This window comes from Eleutherodactylus coqui, chromosome 8 (assembly GCF_035609145.1).
Source record: "Eleutherodactylus coqui strain aEleCoq1 chromosome 8, aEleCoq1.hap1, whole genome shotgun sequence".
In the NCBI taxonomy this organism is placed as follows: Eukaryota; Metazoa; Chordata; class Amphibia; order Anura; family Eleutherodactylidae; genus Eleutherodactylus; species Eleutherodactylus coqui.
In genome coordinates, this window is record NC_089844.1 from 58,942,172 (window position 1) to 58,969,223 (window position 27,052).

General features: G+C 42.6%; 1 protein-coding gene across 2 annotated transcripts in view; it reads left to right on the top strand.

Moving 5' to 3' along the window:
- Window positions 1–27,052, top strand: part of SATB2 (SATB homeobox 2) — a 185,688-nt gene that overhangs the window by 67,138 nt on the left and 91,498 nt on the right. For both annotated transcript variants that reach the window (XM_066575682.1, XM_066575681.1), the window contains exons 6-7: window positions 14,323–14,425; window positions 21,784–22,250. In XM_066575682.1, the coding sequence (XP_066431779.1) occupies window positions 14,323–14,425; window positions 21,784–22,250 (570 nt within the window). The remainder of the gene's footprint in view (window positions 1–14,322; window positions 14,426–21,783; window positions 22,251–27,052) is intronic.

The window sequence follows — 27,052 nt, forward strand, 5'->3', positions numbered from 1 at the left end:
ACCCGAACCTTTTGTCTCGAGCGGGCAGGTACTTGCTAAGGGCAATGCTCGCTCGAGCAATCGCCCTTAGTGAGTATACTTGCTCATCTCCAATTAGAACCCCTTCATACCACTATTTCTTTCTTTCTATACATCGTTAGATTCTAGGGGTTTAGCTGTCTTTGCACTACATAGCCCAGTGGTCTTTCTGGCACATAATAAAACATCAGCATTATAAATGGTCTGCAGTAGTTGGGCGCCATATTCCAGAGTTTGCATTTTTCAGTGGTAGAATAGGAAAAGTACATAGTTTATGTGCCTTGCGTCTGTTTAGTTACTGCCATTTTGGGCATGCTGGTATTTATGGTTCAGCAGCAACTCTTTCTGATGCATGTTTCACCTTCAAATCCGAGCTTTCTTTCCCTCAGCATTTGTGTTAACAACCCCTGTGCACTTCTCACATGGCAATTTCATTTTGTAAATCTACTTAAAAAGTAAATACCCTGCCATATGTGTGAAATGTTATTATGTGTCCCCATAGGTTAATATGTTATTGTCAGCTGCAGGTTGGAAAGCTGCCTCGCAGGAGTTTAGGGCTTCAGGGAAAAAGCCACTTGTTTATTAACCCGGTCCTGCTGCTAAAGAGACCTGAAGAAGATTACCAATTGCAGGTTAACCCTCTACTGGGAAAACCAACCTAGTACTTAATCTCAGCCATTGTTTTCTTTTAAGAAACTATTTTAATATGACATCGATCAATGAGGCGGATTTTCACTGAAGCCTCAGAAATTGTGCTCGACTTTTCATAATATTTCTTTAGTAAATTTTACGTTTGCAATTTAGTTCATAGATTCTCACTCAGTAAAGTGTATAAAATACATGAAATAGTATAAGATCAATGTTATAGAATTGTTAGACCCTGCTATACGTGTGGCTGTATTATAGCTCCATGTAACCTCTGAGGTTTTTGCAGATGTACTACAGTGCCCATATAAGTGTGTGAGGCATTACTATACCTCCGATACCTCCAATTTAGAAAGGCTTCACATGACTGTATGCGCAAAACTGCATTTGCGCTATGAACACGGCTAATGAGGTTTATTTGCGCACGTTTCTGCACATACCGTGTTTCTCTAAAAATAAGATAAGACACTCTCTTTATATTAACTTTTACCCCAAAAGAGGCACAGTGTCTTATTTTCGGGTGTGTGTGTGTGTGGTGGGGGTGTCTTAATACTCACCAACCAGACGGCGTTCAAGTCCCTTGCACTGGTTTTCAGCGCTGCTGCAGGCTTTCGTGTAGTCCTGATTGCCGACATAGCATTTCTTCCTGGTAGCGGGGCTTGAATACCCTGCCTCCAGCAAGTGACTGCTGTGATTGGTTCATTGAGCGCTGCCTCAGCCAATCAGAGCCGGTAATTGATTAACCAATCCCAGCTATGACATCATTGAATGGCTGTAATCGGTTAATTGATCACCGGCTCTGATTGGCTGAGTCGGCGCTCAATGAACCAATCGGAGCAATCGCTTGCTGGAGGCGGGGTATTCAAGCCCCGCTACCAGGAAGAAATGCTCTGTTAGCGTTCAGGAGTACATGAAAGCCTGCAGCAGCACCGGGGACCAGTGCAAGGGACCCGAACGCAGCCTACTAGGTAAGTATTGCTTTTTTTTCATGTAGTTTAGCTAGGGCTTATTTTCAGGGGGGTTATATTTCAAGCAGCCCTGAAAATCAGAGTAGGGCTTATTATCAGAGTAGGTCTTATTTTCGTGGAAACACTGTACTTTTTGAGCATCGCAAAAAAGAATAGGCAATATCGCCCACTGCTTACAATGCGGCCAGCGGCAGCAGCGCAATCCCCATTAAAACAATAGGGAGAACATTGCGCTTTCCTGACACAGCTGTGACAGCTGTGATAGCTGTGGCAGGGGATTCCTTCACCCCCATGTGGACCACGGGGATGAAGGAATCCTCTGCCACAGCTGTCACAGCTGTGGCAGAAGTCCGTGATGCTTTCCCATTTCTTTCAATGGGGCCAGCACTGCAGTGGGTTTGCAGCAATGATTTTTGGAGAAGTGCTTGAAATATAAGACCTTCCCTGAAATTCACATCAACCGGCAAAATTTTTTTTAAAAAGTACTCATTGAATGACAGCTGAGTACTGCCTCTGATTGGCTGAGTTCTCAGCCAATCAGAGGCAGCGCTTTCTGGAGGCGGGAATTTTTCAATCCTTGGCCTCCATAATAGAGAAGAAGACTGCCGAGGCTGAAGAGAAAAGCCGGAGAGCTCTTCTAGTTGAGTTAATCTTTTTTTTTTTTACTTTTTTTTACAGTTTGCTATGAATTTCAGGGAACGGCTTATATTTCAAGCCTTCCCTGAAAATCATCGCTGCAAACCCACTGCTTTTAATGAGGCCGCAGCAATGCCGGCCCCACTGAGAGAAATAGGAGAGCATGACGAACTTCTGCCACAGCTGTGGCAGAGGCTTCCTTCATCCCCGCCGGGTTGAAGGAATCCCCTGCCACAGCTGTCACGGCTGTGGCAGGGGAGTGCGATGTTTTCCCTATTGTTTTCAATGGGGCTAGCACTGCTGTCGGCCCCATTAAAAACAGTGTGCGATATTGCCCATTATTCTTTGCGATGCGAAATTACATTGAAAACCTCACAAATGAGATGAAACTATTGAAAATCATTAGTTTTATTATCCTGCGTTTTCACTCACTCTCACATCGCAGGGAAGTCGGATCGCCAGTGGGTGTGAGCCCTTACTTGCAGCTTTTCAGGGAATCTAATTGATATATTAAGTTATGCCTACTGCAGGGCCTGAGAAGGCGGGGCATAACATAGGGATTCAAAGAACACTAAAGTGACAATGCTTGTGGAATACGTAAAGGAAATCACCAGTACTACATACTGTCTCATGATCCCTTTTGGTAGACCAGTCAAATCTATAAATAAGTTACTTTTTTTAACTTTAATTGGTCATATTATCCATCATTTCTAGTTGCTATTTTTAAGGGGAACCTGTCACCAGGTTAACACTGTCCTGAATCACAGGCAACATAAACCCGGGAAGGTAGGTACATTGCAGGCATGTATGTCTAATTTTAAAACTTGGAGTGTTTCAGAATAAACATACTTTGTAGATCCTTTGTAGAAGTGAGGTCGTGCCAGCCTCTCCTTGCCAGAATCACCTACAGTCACAGCTCCTTCATTGTCACTCTAGAACATGTAGGCGGGGAGAGGCCTATGTAGCCCCGCCCTCATGACTCCCAGACCCATTCAGAATGGATCTACAAAGTAGTTTATTCTAAAATGCCATAGGGTTGCAGAATGATACATATATGCCTGAAATGCACCTGCCTTGGGTTCATGCTGGTTCTTGTTTGGGTAGCATAAACCTGGTGACAGGTTCCCTTTAAATAATATTCAACTTGGGAGGAGCTTAGTGGTCACATGATCTCTGCATATTTGCAGAATGAACTATGATTTTTTTGCGCACGCACCGGGTTTTGTACATTTTGTGCCTGCAAGACATGTTAATTTGCAAGCAGCAAACAGAGACGCACCAACTGAAATGGCTAATTAGTCTTAATTAGTTTAAATGTGTTCTTTTTCCAGCAGAATTACGGAATGTACCACGTATTTCCTTGCATATTGCACACACATTTCTGCACCATTTTTGACTTCCATGGGGACCCTTGCAGAAAAATAGAACATGTTCTACTTTTTTTTGCGTGACCGCAAGATGCACGCAAAATACGGACATGTGAACGATCCCATTGAAGCCAATAAGTTTTATTCTCTGCATATTGTGCGCATAAATACGCCCGTGTAAAGCCGGTCCAAGGGCAGCCTCACACGGGTGTAAGCGCATATACACCTTCTATCGCAAGACGTATGTGTGCTGTGCAGGGCGCACGCTTCCGGGCTACTGCACCTATATCGGTGCTTTTTACTGCCCTCTATTGCACTGCCAGCTCGTCTTGGAAGCCATGTTACAGCAGGCAGGACAGCCGATGTAGTCAGCGAGTCAGCTGACTCAGTAGGTGGATCAGCTGACTTAGTAGGCTCAGGCGTTCTTGTTTAAGCCTGCAAAATTGCGCAGTTCGCTGCATGATTTTGGGCAGACGGGGCCTTCTGTGCGCAATTGGCACCAAAATGAAGACTGTCGTTTATCCCCCCGTGTTCGAAATGCGTGGGAAAAAAATAACACATGTAAAGGAACCTGTTTAATTCAATGGTCCTATTCACTAAACATTCGGCGCACAGATTTTGCATCCGCAAATGCGCGAATACGAACCTGCCCCTAACGTCTTCAGTAACACGAAGGGTTGACTGCAGTGCATCATTATTTCAGTGCTACAGAGATAAAGTTCTTCTCATCATTGACGGCGAAGCGTTCAGAAGCAGAATTTACATTTCTACCAATATGCCTGCAAATCCTTGAGTGCTGCAAGGTGACCTCTACACGAGCTGCTCCATCGCCTCCCCTGTGAGTTGGGCTTCAGACATCTGCTGAGTGCAGCCTGTAGCTGTGACTGCAACCAACTCCACTTAACAGGAGTAAAGAGCGCTCACAGCTCGTAACGCACTTCCACACAATTGTTTTCACACATGCACAAAGCACAGAGCCAAGCCATAAACAGACTAGGTATGTATCATCGCTCTCTACCACCTCGTTACCCGCTGCGGAGAGCATGTAATGCTAGATGAACACACTGGATCCCTCTGTTTTATCGAATGCAGCAGAGAATGGAGATTCCGATATATGCCAATCTGACATGATTCTGGTAAATCTCGTCCATGAAAGTATTTGGTCCTGCGGTGTGGATACTAGACTTCTACATGACTTCAGTGAAAGTTACGGATTAGAAACAATGTATCTACAGGAGAACACTGCTGTAATATGGCATCGGATGGAGAAAGCGCAATTTTTTTTTGCTCTTGGGTTCTGAAAATATTTCTCAGCTCCATATAAAACTGGAAGGTGTATCAGTTCTCCACGAAAGTCTAGGGGTGTCGTGTTAAGAGCTCCGAGCAACGGAGAGGTGTAACACAGCCATGTAAGTAGGGCAATGAAGAAGTAAAGTTTGAATTAGGAAGTGTGAAAAGGGACTAGACAGCTAAAATCGTACACCCAAGTAGAAGTTACAATCCGAGGGCTTTAACACATGGACGTGTTTTTGGTCCGTTATGCGGCCGGCATAATCACGACCGCATAGTGGGAAAAAACGGAACCACTGATTTCAATGTCTTTCACCTTCTGGATTCTCACCTGTTAATAGTACGAGCGAGAAAAGGTAGGGCTTGCCCTATCTTTTCCACTCGTGATAAGGGAGGACCTATCTTTTCGCTGTTTTTTTCCCTAACTCCTGCATTATGGCGCGGAGTTTGAACGGCCGAAGAAAAGAAAAAAAACTCATTCATGTACAACTACACTTCGTAGAGTAGAGCATAGTTGCGCTTAGGGTCGTCTGAAACCGCCTTTGGGACTTCTTCACGAAAAATATATACGTGCAATGTGCAGAGAATACAACCCTGTGATGTCAATGGGTTCTTTCACATGAACGATTTTTTTGCATGCACTTTGGTCGAGCGCAACTAATAGGACCTGCTTTATCTTTCTGTGTGTTTGAGCAGCTAATGTCCCCATATAAGTCTATGGGAGGTGCGCAAATGTGAGCGCAAATCTGCAATACGCTGCACAATTCCATAGAACATATCTGAACCTCATTAGGATAAATAGCCTTTTAAATCAGGGCGTGGGGGAGTGTTGTGTGGGCATGTGAAGAGGACCTGTGTGTGCAAAAAAGTACAATACAATGCGCCAATACACGGGCAAATTAACCGAGTTCACTACGCTAATTACTTTTTTGCAATATATTTTTGCTCAGTTTCATGAATAAATGATGCAGAACTTGGTTAGGAGTAAGCTGCTCTTTTCTCTCTGCTTCTCAGTCGGTTCTGCAATGCTTGGTTCCTCTTACTCATGGCAGTCCTTGGGAATCTAGATTTCTCCCTTCTGCCCAGACCGAAAACTACTACATCACTACTCTTTCGTTTTTCGGCAGAACTCTGGTTTAAACCAGTACCACCCCTTTAAACATGCCCTACACCAGCACGCCACTCCATTCAACTGCTATGGCGACAGAAAACGTTTAAAGAAACGGTTAAAAAGATCCATTTTCAATTCTGCATCAAAATCTGCAAGGAGGCATGTGAATTCTAGTGTGTTGCAGCTAAAATCCACCTATGTGAAACTGCCCTTTGCGTCAACTGACAACTGGGTGTTACCATTATCCTAGATAAAGTGGTGTGTTCGACACTAGTCTAGTCTGACTCTATCAATACTGATTGGACGATATCAGGCTGTGTATTAACATCCCCAAATTGGCAATACCTAGTTGTAAAATTGTTACATTATGCGGAATACCGTTATATACTAAAACATACCAGTCAGAATAGTTCTGTTTAAAGTGTTGTTCTTCTCAATAAATACTCAGACACTGAGTTTCTATACTTATATTATATTTCCTTATATATGGGCATTAGCGGATATACTACACCTCCATTTAAGAGCTTAAGTCCTAATGTTGTGACTGGGCAGCTGCAGGATCTCCGAATTCCTGTGGCTGTCACCCTCTTCACTGTAAATGTTACTACAGGCGTGTTCTTATGTCCACTGGGTGACTACAGAATGTAAGAGCAATGTGCTAATATGTAGTAAAACATAGCTGGAAGGTGGAGCCGTACCTTCTTCCTTTTATCAGAGCAGACTAAGAACAGTTGGAGAAACACAGTATAATGGGATGACTTGTCCTAGAACTATAAGTGTAGGCTCTGTGTCCGCGGGCAAGTGCTCAAATGAAACAATATTAAAGGGGTTTTCGAGGCATTTAATATTAATGACCTATGTGCAGGATAAGCCATCAACAGTTGAACATCAGGGGTCCGCCACTCGGATCAGCTGATCCTCCAGTGCAGCTAAGCTGGACCTCCGCATCAGTGGTCAGAGCCGGAAGTGTGATAGAAGACTTTGCCCCCATTCAAATCAATAGGAGCGATGCACTCTACTATGCTTCCATCTCTGAATGCAATGACAAGCCATAAGTGTAATGGAAGGCATCGTGAAGCCTTTCTATTACACCTCCAACTCTGACCACCAATGTAGACATCCGCCTCCGTTATCCTGACTTTAGGCTTGAGAATCAACTGATCACCAGAGATCCCAAGTGGCGGACTACCGTCGATCATCTGTTGACGACCTATCCTGAGGTCATCAATAGTAAATTCCCAGAATACCCTTTAACTTAGCCTAATAGTAAAAAAAAGCTATCTTACCTTAGTTCACGTAGCTGGGCTTGGTTGAATCTGGCTGACAATTGGGTAGAAAAGCCGAATCAGTGTCAATCAGCTGATCGCTCTGCCGGCTTTATTTTATAAGGGGTTATCTTGGTGATGGAACTTTTTAATTTACATATTCACTAAATTATTTTAATTACATGTTACATTAATTTGCTTGTATGTAGTTTTACTTGCCAGAATCCGACTAAGACGTGGAATACGTAAATGAAGGTTGTGCAGAGCCGAGTGGTTTTGAACCTCTCTTACCATCTTACACCCCCTATTTATCATAAACCAAGACACGTCCGATTATTATAGCAGCTGGGCGTCCTGCAAGCAGATAGTGGAGTAGACAGGGTTAAAGCATTCTCCGCTTAGTGAATTTCAGCACAGGTGCTAATGACACGTTCCTATAACTGATATTAATTCTCCTTATTAGTCTAAGCGTTGTACTTGGGGTAGCAGCACGTACGTTCCCAGGCTCTTGGCTGTGTGGTCTTGTTGCAGTTGGAAGCTGAACTGAAACATCTGAGAAGCATTAATGGGATTATTCATGGCATGGCATCTAATCTTACCTTTAGGTTCTGCTTCCTAAATCACCATTGTTCTTGGCTATTGTGTCTAATCTGTGTGTCCTTCCATATGTCATTTCTAATGATTGGGGACCCCAGGACAGGGGGAATGTAAAGTGACATAAATATTATGGAAGCAAAGTTGTTTTATTGAGGATTTACGCTGAAAAGCAGCGCTCCTGAGTCCAATGTGTTAGTAGGATTATCTGTCCCCGTGGACTTTTAACAACCCTTCTTTCCAGATTGAGGAGAGATTAACTGGATATTGGTAATAAATTCTCTATCGCTATACGGTCTCCGTGACGCAGCAGACAGTCTCAGACTGGAAGGAATGCGCTGAGAAAATGGGTGCTGGAAGCAAAATATTAAAAATGTATATTATTAGCTAGCCTGTTCCCAAGAAATAAGAGACTTAGTGGAGAATGACTTGTCTGGGACGTTGTATGTTCATGTCACTCAAAGACAGGTTACTTACGATATCTAGATCACTGGAGAAATGTATTGCCCCCAGAATCTGGAAACCATCGGTACAAAAAGTAATTCAGGAAGTTGCTACTTTGTTAAAAAGTGTCCATCACCCGTTTTGTGGCCTCCTGCATGATTCTGCATCTAATTTGATGCACAGAAAACGGTCGTGGAAACAGCAACCATTAAAACTGACTGTTTTCAATGAATTCCTTCACATGGAGGATTCTGTCTCGCGCATTTCCGTTGAGTGAAACAATATGTGACCTGCTCTATTTTTGGGCGTATTTGTACATCCAAGGCCCCATAGAAGTCTATGGGGCACACAAATGCGCACTTGTCTCAAACAAAATTGTGCACTGAATGGTGCGATTTTGAGGTGTTAATCGATAACATCGGGGCTAATTAGCTGGCCTGCTTACTATGTCAGCTGGCCCACCTACTGAGTAGGCTCCCCCACCTACTAATAAGGCTACCCTGCCTAGTCAAACATGGTGCGTTTGTCCCGCGCTGATGTGAACAGGTCAGGCAGCGCATAAAAGTACAGTAAAAGAGCATGATCCACTCGTGAGAGGATGTGATAGCGCTCCATTCAGAGTGCAATTACGTCACGCTTGTCTGCAGGAGGTCTAAGGGTGCTTTCACATGGGTGGAATTTAGCCCTAAGACTGCACCAAAATCCAAATACGTCAATGAGGATTTTGATGCGGAATTGAAATGGCTTAGGCCGCCTTCACACGAGCGTAAGTGCAATTGCGCTATGAATGAGGCTGTTTTGTGTATGTATCCACGTATTTCACAGCCCACGGTGCATGTTCATTTGCTTGCAGCAAACAAACGCACCAATTGAAATGGCTAATGCGTTCCAGATGTGCTCTTTTTCAAGCGCAGTGTTTTATACATATCCTTGCGTATTGCACACACATTTGCGCATCCCCATTGACTTCTATGGGGAACTTTGGTGCGCAAATATTCAGGGAAATCTAGCATGCTCTTTCTATATTTGTGCAGCCAAAATGAATGGCTTCTATTCACTGCCTATTGCACGTGCAAATACGTGCACAAATACGTCCGTGTGAAGTCAGTTCCACATCAAAATACGCATTTAGGCCAAATTCACACGGGGCGGATCACGGCTGAGCTGCGGGAAATCTGCTGTCAAATTGATCTTGTATTTCTGTAGACGGACTAAGTTAACGAGGTGTGTAGAATTTGTGTTTGTTTCTTGCAGATTTTGTATTTGTAATTGCATTTTTATGTGGGAATTTGCTGCTGCAAAATATGTCGCATTTTTGTGATATCAGGGCTCCTGCAGACGAGTGTTTTTGCGCACATTTTCGCGAGACCGAAGACAATAGAACCCATTGATTTTGATAGGTAACCTCAAATTCTGCGATTTTGCGCTCAATTTTTACGTGCACGAAAATTGCTCTATCGAACTGCGCGATTTTGCGGTGTTATTCAATAACAGACGCTCAAATCACAGCGCAGGTGTGTCCCACGCTATTCTGATCGGTCCCAGCAGCACAAAAAAGTTAATAAAAAACGCAGACTTTGGTGCAGCTTTTGTGTTATCTATTGATCTCTACAGAGAAAATCCGCTGCAGATACACGCAGTTTCCCCAACATAAATACACATGCTGCAGTTTTGTAAACCGCAGCGTTTTTCAAACTTCATGCTTTTCCGCAGCAGAAAAAATCTGCGATGTGAAGGAGATCTATAAAATCTCATTCTCTTGCCTTGAACTGTGATTTTGCTAGCAGAAATTCCGCAGCATTTACTACCTGTGTGAAGGCAGCCAGATGTTCTGCTGGAGCTAATACTGAGTTATCTGCTGCTGTTCTTTCACATCTACACTGCTCAGCAATGCTGTGCTCTCCTACATGATGATGTAGCTCTATTAGAGATGAGCGAGCATGCTCGATAAGGCAAACTACTCGATCAAGTAGTGCCTTATTCGAGTATCTGCCCGCTCGTCTCTAAAGATTCGGGTGCCGGCAGGGGGCGGGGAGCAGCAGGGGAGAGCGGGGAGGAACGGAGGGGAGATCTCTCTCTCCCTCTCTGCCCCTGCTCCCCCCTGCTCACTGCCGCAACTCACCGCTCACCCGCGCAGGCAGCCGAATCTTTAGAGACGAGCGGGCAGATACTCGAATAAGGCACTACTCGCTCAAGTATTTACTTAGCGAGTATGCTTGCTCATCTCTAATCTCTATGTGTTTTAGCACCTATTCACAAAGATGATTTTATTGTCCAAGTTTGAAACTGACAGAACTCAGACCAATTAAAGTCAATGTGTGTATTTACAGTACTTATACAATTTTTTTACATGCTGATGGTCAGTGTATAAAAAACATCTCAGCATGTTCTATTCTGGTACAATTCTCTGACCAGAATCGCTCATTCAAGTCAAAGGGAGTGTTAAAAAACATGGAATGCACTTGGATGGCATACAAACGCTTTCCTTTTTTCACGCAACCATTGACTTCAATGGAAGTTTTAAATGAGCCAATCTTTCTTTCACACATATGAAAAGCGAATGGAGCTCAGATGACACTTGCACATTAAAAATGCAAAAACTGATGTAAGATGCACATACACATGAAGTGATATAAGTCAGTTTTTCCCTGACAGTTGCCCATGTGCATAAGGACCTACAATAGTTAGAGAGTAGGTTCTGCACTTCTCTGTGCACTAGTAAATAGAACACAGCACAGCAGCCAGGCTCCCCCTGCCAGTTCTAGGGGAACTGAGAATCATATGTAAACTCTACAGAGGAGGGAAATGGGAAACGTATATGGTACAAGTCTTATAATGACCAGAAATCGTGTTATTTCACATGGCAGCTTATTCTGCAAAGTCATCTAAATAGCTAGGTGCGCTTTAAATAATATTTTATTAATTTGGTCATCAAACTGTGATATTTCAGAGAACATAGTATCATTTCCTCCTCTGTTATTCTATGGAAATACCTATATCAAAACGCTAATCTGAATGTGATCAGCAGGAAGTGATAACATATTTGAGGTATTATTAGCGGCAAGCATTGCTGCGAAGTAGGCGGCATGAACATTCACGTCTGGGCATTGAAACTTCTTAGCACAAGCAGAAAAAAAGGGAAATCAATGTTCTCTTATAAAGTTTTTGAAAACTTTTATAACTATTGGTTTATAATAATAATATAGTAAATTCAAATAATAAAAGACCTTTAAACAAGATTTGCATTACCCATTGCCAAACAGGTGTCCATAAAAAACTGGATGTGTTAAAGGCACAGCCTATTTACTGTGCTAGAAGAGAGTGAAAGGAAACTGAGGTTTACAATAGAACAAAAAAAAAAATAATGACATTTCATATAAAAAAGAATAAACTTTTTAATTAAAATTTCAGAGTTTTTATGCCTGGAATGTGACTATAATCTAGATTCTGAACTCCAACTCAATTTTTCCAAATCAAACAAAGGTGAATATACAGTAAATGTGGTCAATGGTAAGGACTTGGACACAGAAGAGCCTATATACTATGTACTGAGGAGCACAAGGCACTCCATAGGCTATATTATGCTGCTCTGTTAAAGAGCTCTCTATTAACCCCCAAAGCACCAGGCTGTTTTGTACCTTAAGGACCAGACACTTTTTAGGAATTTTACCCATGTGGCGGTTTTACTGCCCTATTTTGGGCAAAAACTATTTTTACAGCGTTCTTTTTTTTTTGCTGGGACATATAGGGCGATTTTTTAAATATGTCTTTTACTGACTTTTTTTCCGCATTTTTTTTTGTTTTATTGGGGGTAAAATGCTAAAAAAAATGTTGTTTTTTTAACATTTATATATATATTTATATATATGGACAGGGTCTAGTATGGCCCTCCATCTCTGCTGTAGTAGGGAACTCCGGCGGTCACATGACCCCCCTGACTCCTGTAGTAAAAGTTACACTGCACTTTCACTTTCTAGTACATAGTGCTCATTCATAGTGCTCATTAAGCGCTGTGTACTCGGGGAAGGAAAAGGCAAGAACAGTTAAAAACCCCTGCTGCCTTCTCCTCCGGTGTTATCAGCTGTCACTAACAGCTGATAACCCATCCAGTCTCTATTTAATTGCAGAGGCAGGAGGCTTAAAGTGCTGCCGTAATTTTCCTATCGGCGGTGCTTTAAGCCCAGGACCAGGCACCGTATATTTACAGCGCCTGGTCCTTAATGGGTTAAAAAGAATAGTTTCAGAATACGATTTCATATTGAAGTATCCAGATGTACACTAGGTACACAAAAGTCTATGAGTACCATATTACAGCTCCTTACAACTCAAAGATGGTATGATGACCAGTAGTGATGCGCAAACTTTTGAAAAGTTCACAGTTTGCTGAAATTTAGCAAATCAGTAGTCCGAATTAGTTTGAACCAAAACGAAAGTTCACCAAAAACGTGAAACTGGTGTATAACACTATCTGTGAACCATAGAAGCCCTGTATAATACTCTGAGAGTGTGATGCATGGCTTTTATGCCTCTTAGGCCGCCTGCAGACGAGCGGAAATCCCGCCGCGGGATTTCCCGCGGGATTTCCGCCGCTGAAAGTCTGCATAGGAGTGCATTACAATACGCACTCCTATGCAGACGGCCGCGGTTTGGCCGCGCGAAATCTCGCGCGGCAAACAAACCGCGGCATGTTCTAATTTTGTGCGGAGCACGCACTCACCTGGCCGCCGGCTCCGGTCTGCGCATGCGCCGGCTGCGCGGCAGCCGGCACATCAAAGAGCCGGGGCCGCCAGGCGCGGGTGAGTACGCGCTCGCCCCTGCAGGCTCTGGGGTCGGATCGCGCGGCGAGATTTCTCGCTGCCGGATCCGACCCGCTCGTCTGCAGGCGGCCTTAGACAGTGTAATACACAAGTAATCAGGGCTAGTGTTGAGTGAACTGAACCAGTAGAACCCTACTTCTGGTAGAACTTTACTAAAAACTCAGTTTGGGTTTTTGCCGAATTGAACATTTAGCAAAGTTCTACTGGTTTGGTTCGCTCAATGATAATAGCCAGTTCAAATGTTTTTCCCATCGCCTACCCCTTCAATTAATGTTTTTGCAATTAAAAAATAACTGTCCTTCTATGTGTTTTGTGAATGAAGTTCTGTTTTAGGTGGGGTGCCTCCATAGACCAGGGATGCACAGCGTGCGGCTTGCAATCTGGACACAGAAATGCTTGTCTGTATGTAGTTGCTCACATGTAGTTTCCAAGTAAGAGAGAAGAGGAGTGGCACACAGCTCAGTGGCAGGGATGGGCAAGGACTAATGGTCCACTCTATAGCCATCACTGAGTCCCCTATACATCAGGAGAATGAGGACTACTACTTGGCACTGCAGAAAGGAGTATATGAGTTAGAGGTAGCCATCTACACATGTGACTCTTTCTTTGCATAGTAGTTTGTAGAAGTTGTGAAATGTTATCCTATATCTGCAATATCCATGATCCCCTGTGTATATAGGGTCTCCTCCTTCCATGGAGTCCTGACTGTGGGAGATAGGAAGCCTTGTCCTCCTGATAAGTGGGTGTCCTGGAAGTGGAACCAGCTCTAAACAGACATATATGGCATACCCTGTGGTCATACCATAAATGTCTCAGATCGTGATACCCCTTTAATTATTTTGGTGGTCCTTGGGCATGGTTCAGCATAACAATGTGGCCATTGGAACAGTAAAGGTTGTACACCCCTATCTCCAAATGGATAACATGTTTATTTTCTTTGTGCATGGACATTCAATGCCAGGAGCAAGAGAGATAGGTAACGAGTCAGGAAACTAATTTTGCATGACTCACTGTTTCTATGTAGCCAAGGCAGCACTTACATTGCTTTTTTTCATCCTGCTATAGATGAGAAACATTAATGGCTCATCAGTGAATAGTTCGTCAATTGATTCTCTGCCTGCCAAGTCTTCACTTAATATCTTTTCCTTGTTCTGTACTCTCTTCCAGAGCATGATCTCCTCCATTGTTAACAGTACATACTATGCCAATGTGTCAGCTACTAAATGTCATGAATTTGGGAGATGGTATAAGAAGTTCAAGAAGATGAAAGGTAACTTTTTCATTCTTTTTTTCTTTTCCTTGCCTCATCCAGTGAGTGATATTTATATGGCTTCTTACAACTTCAACAACTTAAAGGGATATCTGATTTTTTTTAATGGCTGTATATGTTCTTAAAGATACACTATTCACTTATTTCCACCAGTGATCCAGCGCCGAAGCTCCAGAAGTCCTCCTGGTCTTTGTTGATAAACAGCAAGCGTATGACTGCTGCAACCAATCAGTGGTCATAAGAGAATAGACCAGACAAACTAGAGATTGCCTAATGTTGTTCTGCACTTTCGGGGCTTAGTAGACAAAATAAATGGTCCTATCTTGCAGATGCAAGGTCACCAACCACATTTAGTTTTTCATTTGACAGAGTAGGTATTTTAGTTCCAAGTGACCAAAAAAAGTTGGGATGAAAAGAATACATTTTGAACAATGCGGTTTATTATAGAATGGTAGAGTTGGAAGGGACCACCATGGTCATCGGGTCCAACCCCCTTCTCTGTGCAGGATTCACTAAATCATCCCAGACAGATATTTGTCCAGCCTTTGTTTGAAGACTTCCATTAAAGGACAACTCACCACCTCCCATGGCAGCCTGTTCCACTCATTGATATAGGGTAGGACTGGAAAAATAAATAATCCTACTTGGCAGTTATACTGTAGCTATAGTAATTTATAGAGTATCCAGTCCATATGTTTTTACCCATAAGATAAAGGGGATGTCCAAGATCTTTTTTTAAAGCAAGTTCCCCAACCACAAAGTAACAAACTGTCATGTATTGACCACTTTCGTCTCCCTGCATCTCCTGTGATGTCACTCAGTTCTCCATGCGTGGAGTTTGCTCACAGGCTGCAGTCAGCCTGTGTACAGGATATCACAGGCTGCTGCGGCCAATCAGGGAGCTCAGCTCTCCAGCATTGGGCTCTGTCATTGGCTGTAGCAGCCTGTGATGTCCCGTAAACAGACTACTGCAACCTGTAAACATTACATCATGGGGAAGACCAAGAGCATCAGCGCTGGACACGCTGGGGAATTGGGAGAGCTGTGTATATGCCTATTTGTTATTTTGTTGCCTAGGGAACTCTTACACAATTAAATCTTAATTTTTAGTTTATTTCAATGAGTCTATCAAGTATTGTGTAACAACTAGGGAACACATTTTTTCAGTGGAGCAATCAGTGGCCACAGTGGTTATCTCCTATACTGCTGGCTCCATGTCTCCTATCACTGAGGACTGATGCTAGTAGAAGCAAGTAGTGTTTATTTTTTGCTGTTGTTGTTTTAGAACATTTGCAAACATTTTCCAAAAATCGTCATGAGTTGGATAACCCCTTTAATATGTCAAGGTTTTGAAGCTATTGAGATAGAGATGTTTTTATGGGCTACCTCCAATATTCCTCCACTTCAGTGGTCCTTGTATTTGATGGTACACACGGAGGTCACCATGACCTTAGGAGTTGAAGCACATACTGCACAACTAGGCTGCCTGATGCTTAGACTAAAACAAAAGTTTTAAAATCTAGACTCCTTGCGGGTCGACTTTGAAAAAATGTTGAATTAATACCTATTTTGATTTGACAATTATACTCAAGAGTTGTAATTGATTAAACGGCATAGCAAAGACTAAAATTTCACAACACGACATCTGCAGAACAAAAAGCTTGATTTAAATGAGGTCAAGGATCCAAGCAGTGTTTTTCAGACATTGTCTATGCGTATTATTTAAAGAGCCGCTCTTATTGGCGCTCTTATATTGCATTGTTTCCTAAGCCAGCTCATGAACACAAGTGAGTGGAGAGGGCTGGAGGTGGTGAGTTAGGTAAACAGGCTTTGCTTTTAATGGGTTCAAGTGCTTTTGATCTGCATACAAAGAGTTAGGATGTTGTAGAAAAGACCGGGGCCATGAGGCAAGGTAATATTAGAATTGTTTCATATCCCTTTCTAATCTCATCTGATAGCGAATTAATGGCTGTTTTGTGAGCATTTGTCTATCGGGTGAGCCATTGTTGTTGGAAACGGTTAATACCGGGCTACCATCTATCTTATTGCTTTAGGAATATTTAGCCTGAATATGTCACTTTCAGGGCTGTTTAGCTTCTCTTATTGTCAGTGAAGAACAAAGGGCAGGTCTACTAGACAAATATATGTTACTTCTATCCTTGTCTTGAGCGGCTCCTTTTTATCCATACTACTGTAACCCTGATTATATTTTAGCGGAGGCTAATCTGTAAATGTGATCAGAGTGGACAGCAAGGAACAGCTAACACAAGGAGCGCTGATCCCTATTTATACTGTTTGTTGTTGGCCCTTTTACATGAATCGGTGCTCAGGCATGAATGTAGGGATGTTTATTTGCCCAATTATCGGTCCAAGTGCATATGCCCACAATTAGCGGATGAGTGAGCAAACGCTTGTCCATCGGTTGATTGGGTTTTTTATGCACTCACTCGGAATATGGGGATGAATGATTGTATTAACGATTGTTTGTCCCCATTCTACTGCTTCGCTGGCGTATATGAATAATAGTAATGAGCACCATTACTGTCATATGTTGCCAACTGTTGCTCATTAAACAGGCAGATAATTGCCCCATGTAAAAACGCCACCACCCATAGGTATCTGGATAAAATATACCTGTAGGGGCGTGGACAAAGAAAATGTATATAATCTGTATACATATGTAATACAACTGTGCATCAGCATTTAACACTTCAGTCACAATTAACCAAGTGATCTGCAAACTCTGCTAGGTTGGCATTGTGCAGAATAGTAGGGGGTTATGTACTATGACAAATTATTGGCAGTTAAATGGGTTCTTTTCCATACGCACTATTAGGGCGTATGGACACAATCACGTGATCCCCTTTTCAGGACCCCTCGCTTTTACCTGCGGTAGACCGAGGTGGTTTATGTATCATTGAATCATAGAATGGTAGAGTTGGAAGGGACCTCCAGGGTCATCGGGTCCGACCCCCTGCTCAGTGCAGGATCACTAAATCATCCCAGACAGAGATCTGTCCAGCCTTTGTTTGAACACTTCAATTGAAGGAGAACTCACCACTTCCCGTGGTAACCTGTATTACTTGGTCTGAAATCTATAAGAAACAGCCCCCCAATAATAGATTAAACTAAGCAATCCCTTCAAACAACCATAATGATACACAGACATGGCAGTGTTGAATCACAAAATAACCCCTCATACGGTGCCCATACAGTACATGCTGCAGATTTCATCTGCAAATGTATGTGGATTTTTGCTGGTTGCCAGGTGGCACCTGGACTTGCCAGTAGTAACAAAGACAAGTCCAGTTGCTGTCTGGCAATCAGCAGTGATCTGCATGCATTTGTGATGGAGTTCTGCAGTGTGCATGGGCATCCTTAAAAGATCTCACATCTATAATTAGTGATAAGTGAACTTTTCAAAAATTCAGTTCAGCCAATTCGCTGAAATTTTGCAAAATGTTTGGTTCTGTCCAAGTTAGTTCAAACCGAACTGGATGTTCACGAAAATCCCTTAAACTGGGGGATTGTTTAACACTGTTTTAGGGGATTATTCAGACGACCGTATATTGGCTAGCTTTTCACGGTGTCCCTCTCTGCAGGGGAGGAGGCTGGAAGAGCCGGGAGCAGTGCTCTGAGCTCATGGCCCCTCTCCGCCCCTCACCACTCTGTAACTTAGCTCTGCTCCCTCCCCTCCCACCAGTGCAAATAGTGGCGAGGGGCGGAGAGGGGGTGGGAGCTCAGTGCACTGCTCCCGGCTCTTCCAGCTGCCCTTAGAGCCATAAATGCCCTGAGTGTTCTACAGGATTTGTATGGCTCTTAGACAATGTTATACACCAGAGTTGAGGACTAGTATTGAGCAAACCGAACCCTATTTTGGGTGGAGCTTTGCTAGAAGCTCGGTTCGGGTTCATGTTGAACTGAACTTTTAGTAAATAGGATTCTACTGGTTTGCTTCTCTCAGCACTGCTTATAATGATTCCTAATTTATGACCCCACTGTATGAGTTTCTCATCAATAGGCCCTTACATTTAAAAAGTTAGCTTAGTTCAGATTGCTTCCTATCTCATCTTGTCTTTTTTTGACTAGATGTTAATGTCTTGATTAGCCCAACAGTTGAAGCATAGTAAATGGCTCTTAATCAAAGACAATCATATACTGGAGCTTTTTTCCCTAGGTATCAGTAATTACTGCCACATAGATCACCCATACCTAAGGGCTTCAGACTTTTAGGAAATACCATTTTCTAGTATCACTAGATCTCGGTTTCATCAGACTATTCCTGTCTATGGACTTCCCCGTAGCTCAAGAAGGCAGCTAAAATAATTCTAGTCATATTCTGACTATTTTATGTAACTTTAATTGAAACATTCTATTCCGAATTCCCCTTGAATAAGGGACAGGGGTGTCATATCTCATGGCTGACAAATGTGTTACTACTAGAGATGAGCGAGTATACTCGCTAAGGCACATTACTCGAGCGAGTAGTGCCTTAGCAGAGTATCTCCCCGCTCGTCTCTAAAGATTCGGGGGCCGGCACGGGTGACAGGTGAGTTCCGGCGTGGAACTGGGGGGGAGAGCGGGGAGAAACGGAGGGGAGATCCCTCTCTCCCTCTCACCCCCCGCTCTCCACCGCAACTCACCTGTCACCTGCGCCGGTCCCCGAATCTTTAGAGATGAGCGGGGAGATACTCTGCTAAGGCACTACTCGCTCGAGTAATGTGCCTTAGCGAGTATACTCGCTCATCTCTAGTTACTACTGTAGAGGCCTAAAAAGTGTTTAGTAAAAAACTAAAAAGCGCCTATGGGATAACATCCATCTTGTTTCGTACTTACTGTTGTCATAATATGCTTTATACTCCTGATTTAGGATGTATAGTACTGTGCAAAGTTTTAGGCAGGTGTAAAAAAAATTGCTGTAAAGTAAGAATGCTTTCAAAAATAAGAGTATAAATAGTTTATTTTAGTCAACAATTACAAGTAAATGAACAAAAGAGAAATATACATCACGTCAATATCTGGTGTGACCACCCTTTGCCTTCAAAGCAGCATTAATTCTTTTAGGTACACTTGCACACAGTTTTTGAAGGAACTCCGCAGGAAGGCTGTTTCAAACTTCTTGGAGAATAACCACAGATCTTCTGTGGATGTAGCTTGCTCAAATCCTTCTGTCTCTTCATGTAACCCAAGACAGACTCATTAATGATGAGATCCAAGCTCTGTGTGGTTATATCATCACTTCCAGGACTCCTTGTTCTTCTTTACGCTGAGGATAGTTCCTAATGACATTGGTTGTATACTTGGGGTTGTTGTCTTGCTGCAGATTAAATTTTGAGTCAGACGCCTTTTATTTTTGAGACTAATTCTTACTTTGCAGCATATTTTCCACACCTGCCTAAAACTTTTACAAAGTTCTGTACATGATGCAAATCTATTGAAAACACAGGCTGACATCTGTCAAAAAGATGTATGAGTTGTGGTAGGATACGGAGTGGCTGCTCTTGTGTGTGCTGATATATGGAGAGATATCACATATCTTGCTTTACTAGTTGGGGACGCTAGAAGTATGTATTTCATGCAAATAAGTTTTTTTTCTTGAAGGTACATTTCTAGGCCACATGTATTTCTAACAGGGTTACATTTTTAGGTTCTTACACTGTGAACTTAAAGAAGATCTATCACATTCTGTCAAGTGAAATGAGCTTCATACACTTCCTGGCATCTGCTCACTGTTTTCTGTGCAGTTTAAATCTAGCCCCCCATTCACCCACAATTCTGTGAAGCAGGGGTGTAGCTAAAGGCTCATGGGCCTGAGTGCAAAAGTTTATCTTAGGGCCCCCCAACTTCTCTTAACCCCTTAACGCAGTGGCGTACCTTGAAGCTCCTGGGCCCTAATGCAAAACTTGTAATAGGGCCCTCAATTATAATGTTTTATTTATAGTACTAGGCTCACTTGTGGGCCCCCTAAGGCTCCTGGGCCCAGGTGCAATCGCATCCTCTACATCCCCTATAGTTACGCCAGTGCTGTGAAGGTATTCAGCCTGTTTCCCATCAGAGGGCATGACAGTCCTCTTTAAAAAGGCTGTTCACTTTGAAAAAAACTTTTAATTCTTCAAAAGGTCCCTTAACAGTAAGCACATCACAAAGTGTCCCTCTGAAGGACGCAAAGTGGTCATCTGTTGTTCAACTTGACAACAAATGTTTTCCTGCAGTGCAATCACCAAGGAAATAGAAGGGGTTTTCCAGGCCAAAACTATTCATGGTCTAGCCTTAGGATAGGTCATCAATAGATACTCACAGGCTACCCGCCGTTCGGGATCCCTACTGATGAATCAGTATAGCGGGATTGATATGCATCATAGTGGAGGGAGGAGCAAATGCCCTAGTTGGCTTCACTCCCGTTGACATCAATGGAAGTTGAAGCAGCTATTATAGTTCTGCATCCAACCCCCAGTGTTGGAGGCAAAAGTGCCAGAAGTCATTGTCCCCTCTGTCATGTTAAAGGGGTTGTTTGAGTTATTTGGGGGTTTTTTTTCAGTTTTTTTTAAGCCATATTCCCCATGCCACAAAATAACAATCTGTCATCTACTCACTTCTCCTGGCTACCCGTATCTCCTGTGCTATTGCGTGGTTCTACATGCCTGGTGTTTGTTTACAGGCTGCAGTTAGTGATCAAGTGCTTGGCTCTGTCATTGGCTGCAGCAGCCTGTGATGTCCCATAAACAGGCTGCTGCAGCTTGTACACATTACGTCACAGGGAAGACCTGGAATAGTGGTGTGGGACACAGCAGAGTGCCAGGAGAGGTTAGTATATGACAGTCTATTGTTATGTGACATGAGGAAAAAGGTTTAAAAATATATATATCTTAGACAACCCCTGTAATTATTGTTGATTCATATGCTCAAGGGCCTTAGTCATTAAAGAGCAACTGCACTTTTGTGAAGCTTTTAACACCTTCTATACACCTCTGTGAAGCTGTCTTCAGCTGCTGGGAGGAGTCAAGAGTAGCCGAAAAGCAGTGAAGATAGTTGAAGGGCAATAGTACTCAGGTGAGGGCTGTTCTAGCGATCAGCGGGGGTCTCAGCAGTGGAACCCCCCCTGCTCAAAACTTTTGACACATTTCTCTGACATGTCAAAAGTTTCACAAAAGTACAACTCTTTAATTGCTCTAACTCTGTTGTTGAAAGAGTAAAAAGGCAATAGTCTTGTATGTGTTTGCAATGTTTTAGAAATGGGCGGCACATTTTGTCCTTCCCAAGCATGTTGAACACTGAGTAACAAAATGATTGATGCAATGAAATATCTTAGGTGTATCCTCAAGGACAACTATCCTAATAAAGTTTTCTATTGTTTTCAGTTGAACGGGATAATCTAACAGATTACTGCGTACTGGGTCAACGACCAACACACCTATCAAATATAAACCAGTTGGCAAGCCTAGGAAAAAGCAATGAACAAGCTCCTCACAGCCCACTTCATCACAGTACCCCTATTAGAAGTCAAGTACCAGCCCTACAGCCAATAATGAACCCTGGACTCTTGTCTCCTCAGCTCAGTCCTTCATTGGTACGACAGCAAATAGCCATGGCACACTTAATAAACCAGCAGATAGCTGTAAGTAGACTTTTAGCCCATCAACATCCTCAGGCCATCAACCAGCAGTTTCTAAATCATCCACCAATTCCAAGACCTGTCAAACCAGTGGAAACCACCAATTCTTCAGTGGAAGTCTCTCCAGATATCTACCAACAAGTCCGGGATGAGCTGAAAAGGGCAAGCGTGTCTCAAGCTGTTTTTGCAAGAGTGGCCTTTAATCGTACACAGGTAAACTTTTTCTACTATTTAACACCAACTTACTAAGCAGTAATGTAATTTACGGGTAGAAAACGAACACGAGGACGTTCACTGAGAAGAAGGCAGGCATGTCTTTTGGTCAACTACTGTAATTTCAAAATGTACATCCCATTAAAAACTTCCTAGATCTCAGTATTACTCACTTCCTTGAACAGATCTACATAGATGGAAATACCCAAGGGAGATTTCATTTCAAGAAAAGATGAGATGTTTTATAAAATTCTAATGTAGGTCATAGGATGTGAAGTGTAATTCAAGAATTAGGGAAGATTTTAATCAAGCTTTTGGTGCATTTTTCATGAAGTATTACTTTTCATGTTGATGGATGAACTGAAAGGCATCACGCTGTACAGTATTATGAGCTCAATACATAGGCCGTGTCAATTAATCTTTTATAAGTACTTGAGTTAGCATTAGGATATGACATGTATTCATCTCTCAAATATATACACAATGCTTAGACAAAAACTTAAAACCACCTGCCTAATATTATGTAGGTCCCCATCGTGCTGTCAAAACAGCTCTGACCCACCAATGCTTGGACTCCACAAGAACTCCAAAGGTGTCCTGTGGTATCTGCCACCAAGATGTTAGCAGCCGATCCTTTAAGTCATGTACGTTGTGAGGTGCGGCCTTCATGGATCGGACCTGTGTTTTGCAGCACATTCCACAGATGCTCAACTGGATTGAGATACTGTATGGGGAATACAGAGCGAAATCATCGCCTTGAACTCTTTGCCATGTTCCTCAAACCCTTCCTGAACATTTTTTAGCACTGTGACAGGGCATATTATCCTTCTGAAATAGGCCCCTGCCATTAGTGAATATAGTGGCCCTGAAGGGGTGTACATGGTCTGCAACAATGTTTAGGTAGATGGTCAAGTCAGAGTAATATCCATATGAATTCTTCTCATCGTGTATTCTGGTGCCATCTCTTTGCCAGGTAAGTCATGCACGTGCACCCATTTGTAAAAAAAAAATGTGGTGCATCAGACCAAGTCATCTTCTTCCATTGCTACATGCCCCAGTTCTGATGTTCACATTTCCATTGTTGGTTAATTTTGATGGTGGACAGGGGTCAATTTAGAAACTCTGATGAGTCTGTGACTATGCAGCCCAGTATAAAAATAGTTGTGATGCCCTGTGTACTCTGACACCTTTCGGTTATAGCCAACAAGACATTTTTGTGCTTTAGTAGCTCTTTTGTGGGTTCAGATCAGATGGGCTAGTCTTCGCTCCCACTGCACATCAATGATCCCTGAGTGTCCTTGTCCCTGTCACTTATTTACCGGTTGTCCTTCAGTGGAGATGCTCTGACCCAGTCATACAGTCGTCACAATTTGGCCCTTGTCAAAAATTCCCTATGCTTGCCCATTCTTCCTGTTTTCAACACATTAACCCCCAGAAAGGATTGTTCACTTGCTGCCTAATATATCCCACACCTGGACAGGTGCCATTGTCCTATTGTCATATGTTATTCGCTTCACCTGTCAGTAGGGTTTCATGTTGTAGCTAATTGACCTGCATGTGTATGTGTATATATGTATATATACATATAGAGGGGGTCATATGGCAAACTAGTATGATAACGACATTAATTACTCCTCTAACCTGTAAGTGTCCTTTTAGACGAGCCGATTCTTGTTTGAATGAGCGAATGAGTGAGTGACGTCACCGCCAACTCATTCGCTCTAGTGCAGCCTGTTTAGACAGGTAGATACATCGTTGACTTGTTTAAACCACAATCGTTCAGATTCGTTCAATATTTCACATTTGCTGTATAAGTGAATGAGAGGGACTGAACAATCGATATTTAAACCGAACAATAAGTGAATGAACCAAGAATGGTTTTAATCATTCTGAGTAAAAGCACCTTAACCTCTGTATTTTGGGTTTGTTCCTTTCCCTCTGCTGCTGAGCTCAGAGGCTTTTTCGTGTATTGTCAGAGATATGGTGCATGCTCTCTCAACATGATGCTCCGTTCTCCCTTCTCAAGGCATGAGCCTTGAGGCTTATTCACACATCAGTATTTTGTAAGCCAAAACCAGGAGTGGAACGTGCAGAAAGAAAATGTAATGGAATGATTTGCATTTCTTCCGGATTTTGGAACCGCTCCTGGTTATGGCTTACAAAAAAACTGATGAAAAATATTGACGTGTGAATAAGCCCTTAGGGTCCTTTTAGACGGAATGATATCATTCAAATGAGTGAAAGTGAATGATAATCATTCAGTCAAATCGCAGCCAACAACCAAACAACGTTCATTCATCGTACATTTTGCGTAGGCATAAAAATTGTCGTTGGCTTGTTCACCCATCATTCAGTTTAAACAACGCTCATTCAGTTGTTCTCATTCGCTTATACAGTAATTGTGAACGACTGAACAATTTCTCATTTGAACTAGCCAACAATGTATCTGTCTGTATAAACAGGTTGCCCAATCGAGTGAGTGAAGTCTGACATTGTTCGCCCGTTCAAGCGATAATGGTTTGGTGTAAATGGACCCTTACACAGCACAGATACCCTGCCGCAACATTCCCTTCCTCTCCTCTCTTCCCTGTCTCATAGTTACCATTTCAGACTAAACAGATTTTTTGGGAGATTGAAGTAGCTTCTAAATGATGATTATCTGTTTGGTCGCATCCGACCTTCAGTTACTCCATGGATCAATGTTCTCTACACGTTTCTGTCTTTCACAGCTTCTTTCAGTTCGGCGATTGACATGTTCATGGTGGCCTTGATTGTATCTAGTCATCTTGTTCTTTGTCGTGCTGATCTTCTCTTTCCACTGACCTTGCCAAGCATCAATACGGTTTCCAGTGAGTTAGCGTGCATCACGTGTCCAAAAAAGAGACCCGCTGTCTGATGATTTTGCCCTCTAGTGATATTTTTGGTCTGACGCGATCTAACATTACCTTGTTCGTTGTCATGGCGGTCCAAGGTATCTGTAGCATTCTCCTCCAGCACCATAGCTCAAACGCATTAATTTTCCTTCCGTCTATTTTTCTGAGTGTCAAACTTTCCAACCATACGTCGTTATGGGAAAGACGATTGCATTGGCCAGTCTGGTTTTTGTTGCAATGCTAATATCCTTGCTTTTCCAGATCTTCTCCATTCCTTGCATTGCATTCCTACCAAGTGTAATCCGTCTCTTGATCTCAGGTTCAGATTGCCCGTTGCAATCAATTTTGGATCCAAGGAAGATGAAATCTTGGACCGTCTCAACTTCTTCGTTTTATGTTCCCTGTACCGTTGCTTACCGTTCTCATGACTTTCGTTTTCTTGCTGTTGAGGTACAGTCCCATGCGCTCGCTTTCCTTTTGCACTCATTGGATAAGGTATTTACCTCATGCTCGTTCCTGCATACAGATTGAAAAGGACTGGTGATACAATGCAGCCTTGCCGTACGCCTTTCTTGATTCTGAACTGATCCGTGCTCCCATAAGCTGTCCTGACTGTTGCTTCTTGGTTTTTGTAAAGTGACCTTATAAGCTGTTCATATTTAATCCCAAATATCATGAGCCATTGATAATACTGCCGTCTCCTTATGAAGCAGGGGGGTCCTTGGACCTTCACTAGCAGTGTGACCCAGTTTTTCACCCCCCTCCCCATTGTCTGGAATTTTGGATAATGTATTAAGAACCTGAAAATGTTGATCATTTTGGCAATTTTTTAAAATAGAACTTTAACTATCATTGTTAGACAATGGGGCAGATTTACAAATGCTGTGTAATAATAGACAGTGCGGACAGACTAGACAGTCTTAAAATGACTCCGCTGAATGATAAATCTATTAAATCTTACACTGTCTAGTCTAACTTTATGCCACCTGCTAGCTGGCTTAGTTTGCTCCAAAGATTGCACTGATATTTGTCGCACAGTGTGGCCTTTATTTCATGCTCCTTCTCACAAAGCCACGCCCATTTGTCGGGTGAGTTATAAAAAGTGTCCAAAAGCAGTGCAAACCATGTAAGAGAGTTTTCCGGCGTATGTCCAATAGTAAATGTGCACCATTATGTTTTGTATTAATTGAATTTCACTGTATGAATATTTTTACTGTATTTTAACTAAACTTGCTAGCATAATTGCAATATAATTTGTGTATCATTTATGCTCTACACACTCCATTGAAGTGGCAGCTAAAATTCAAGAACCACTAACAGTAGAATAGCAAAACATAATGCTTGACATAATTACAGCGATGCAGGCTTACAATAGACTGAACCCTCAGCACTTCATAGAAGCAGATAGCTACTGGCGAACAGAGAAATAACAATTCAGGCTTTTGCAAAAATTCCTCTTAACCCTTTCCAATCCACTGTCTGACGTCTAAAGACATTCTGATTGAAGGCTGTACAGCTCGGATGTTGGAGGACGCCCAGCAGGGTATTCTTACTGTAGATTACTGGCCGCTCCGTTGTCAGGGGCTTCTCCAGCATGTCCAATACCGCAGTACTGGCTCTAGCCAGCAGATGCCGCCATTGCATAATGGCAGAAAGAGAAAGCCCCCTAGGAAACCCTGAATCCAAAATTGGATTGCAAATGGTTAATTGTTTCATAGGCTCGAGACCTACTTTTTAACTTTAGCTATTTGCATGGTATATAAGTAGCTAACTTTACTTGTCTAACCAAAGCACAACTCTGGACTGGAAGTAGGCGACTTGCATGCAGAAGCAATATTCATATTACACAATATTGTATCCCATAGAAATGCACTAAGTTCTACTTATAATGTGTGATTTAGACTTCCATATATCTAAAATCCCATATGA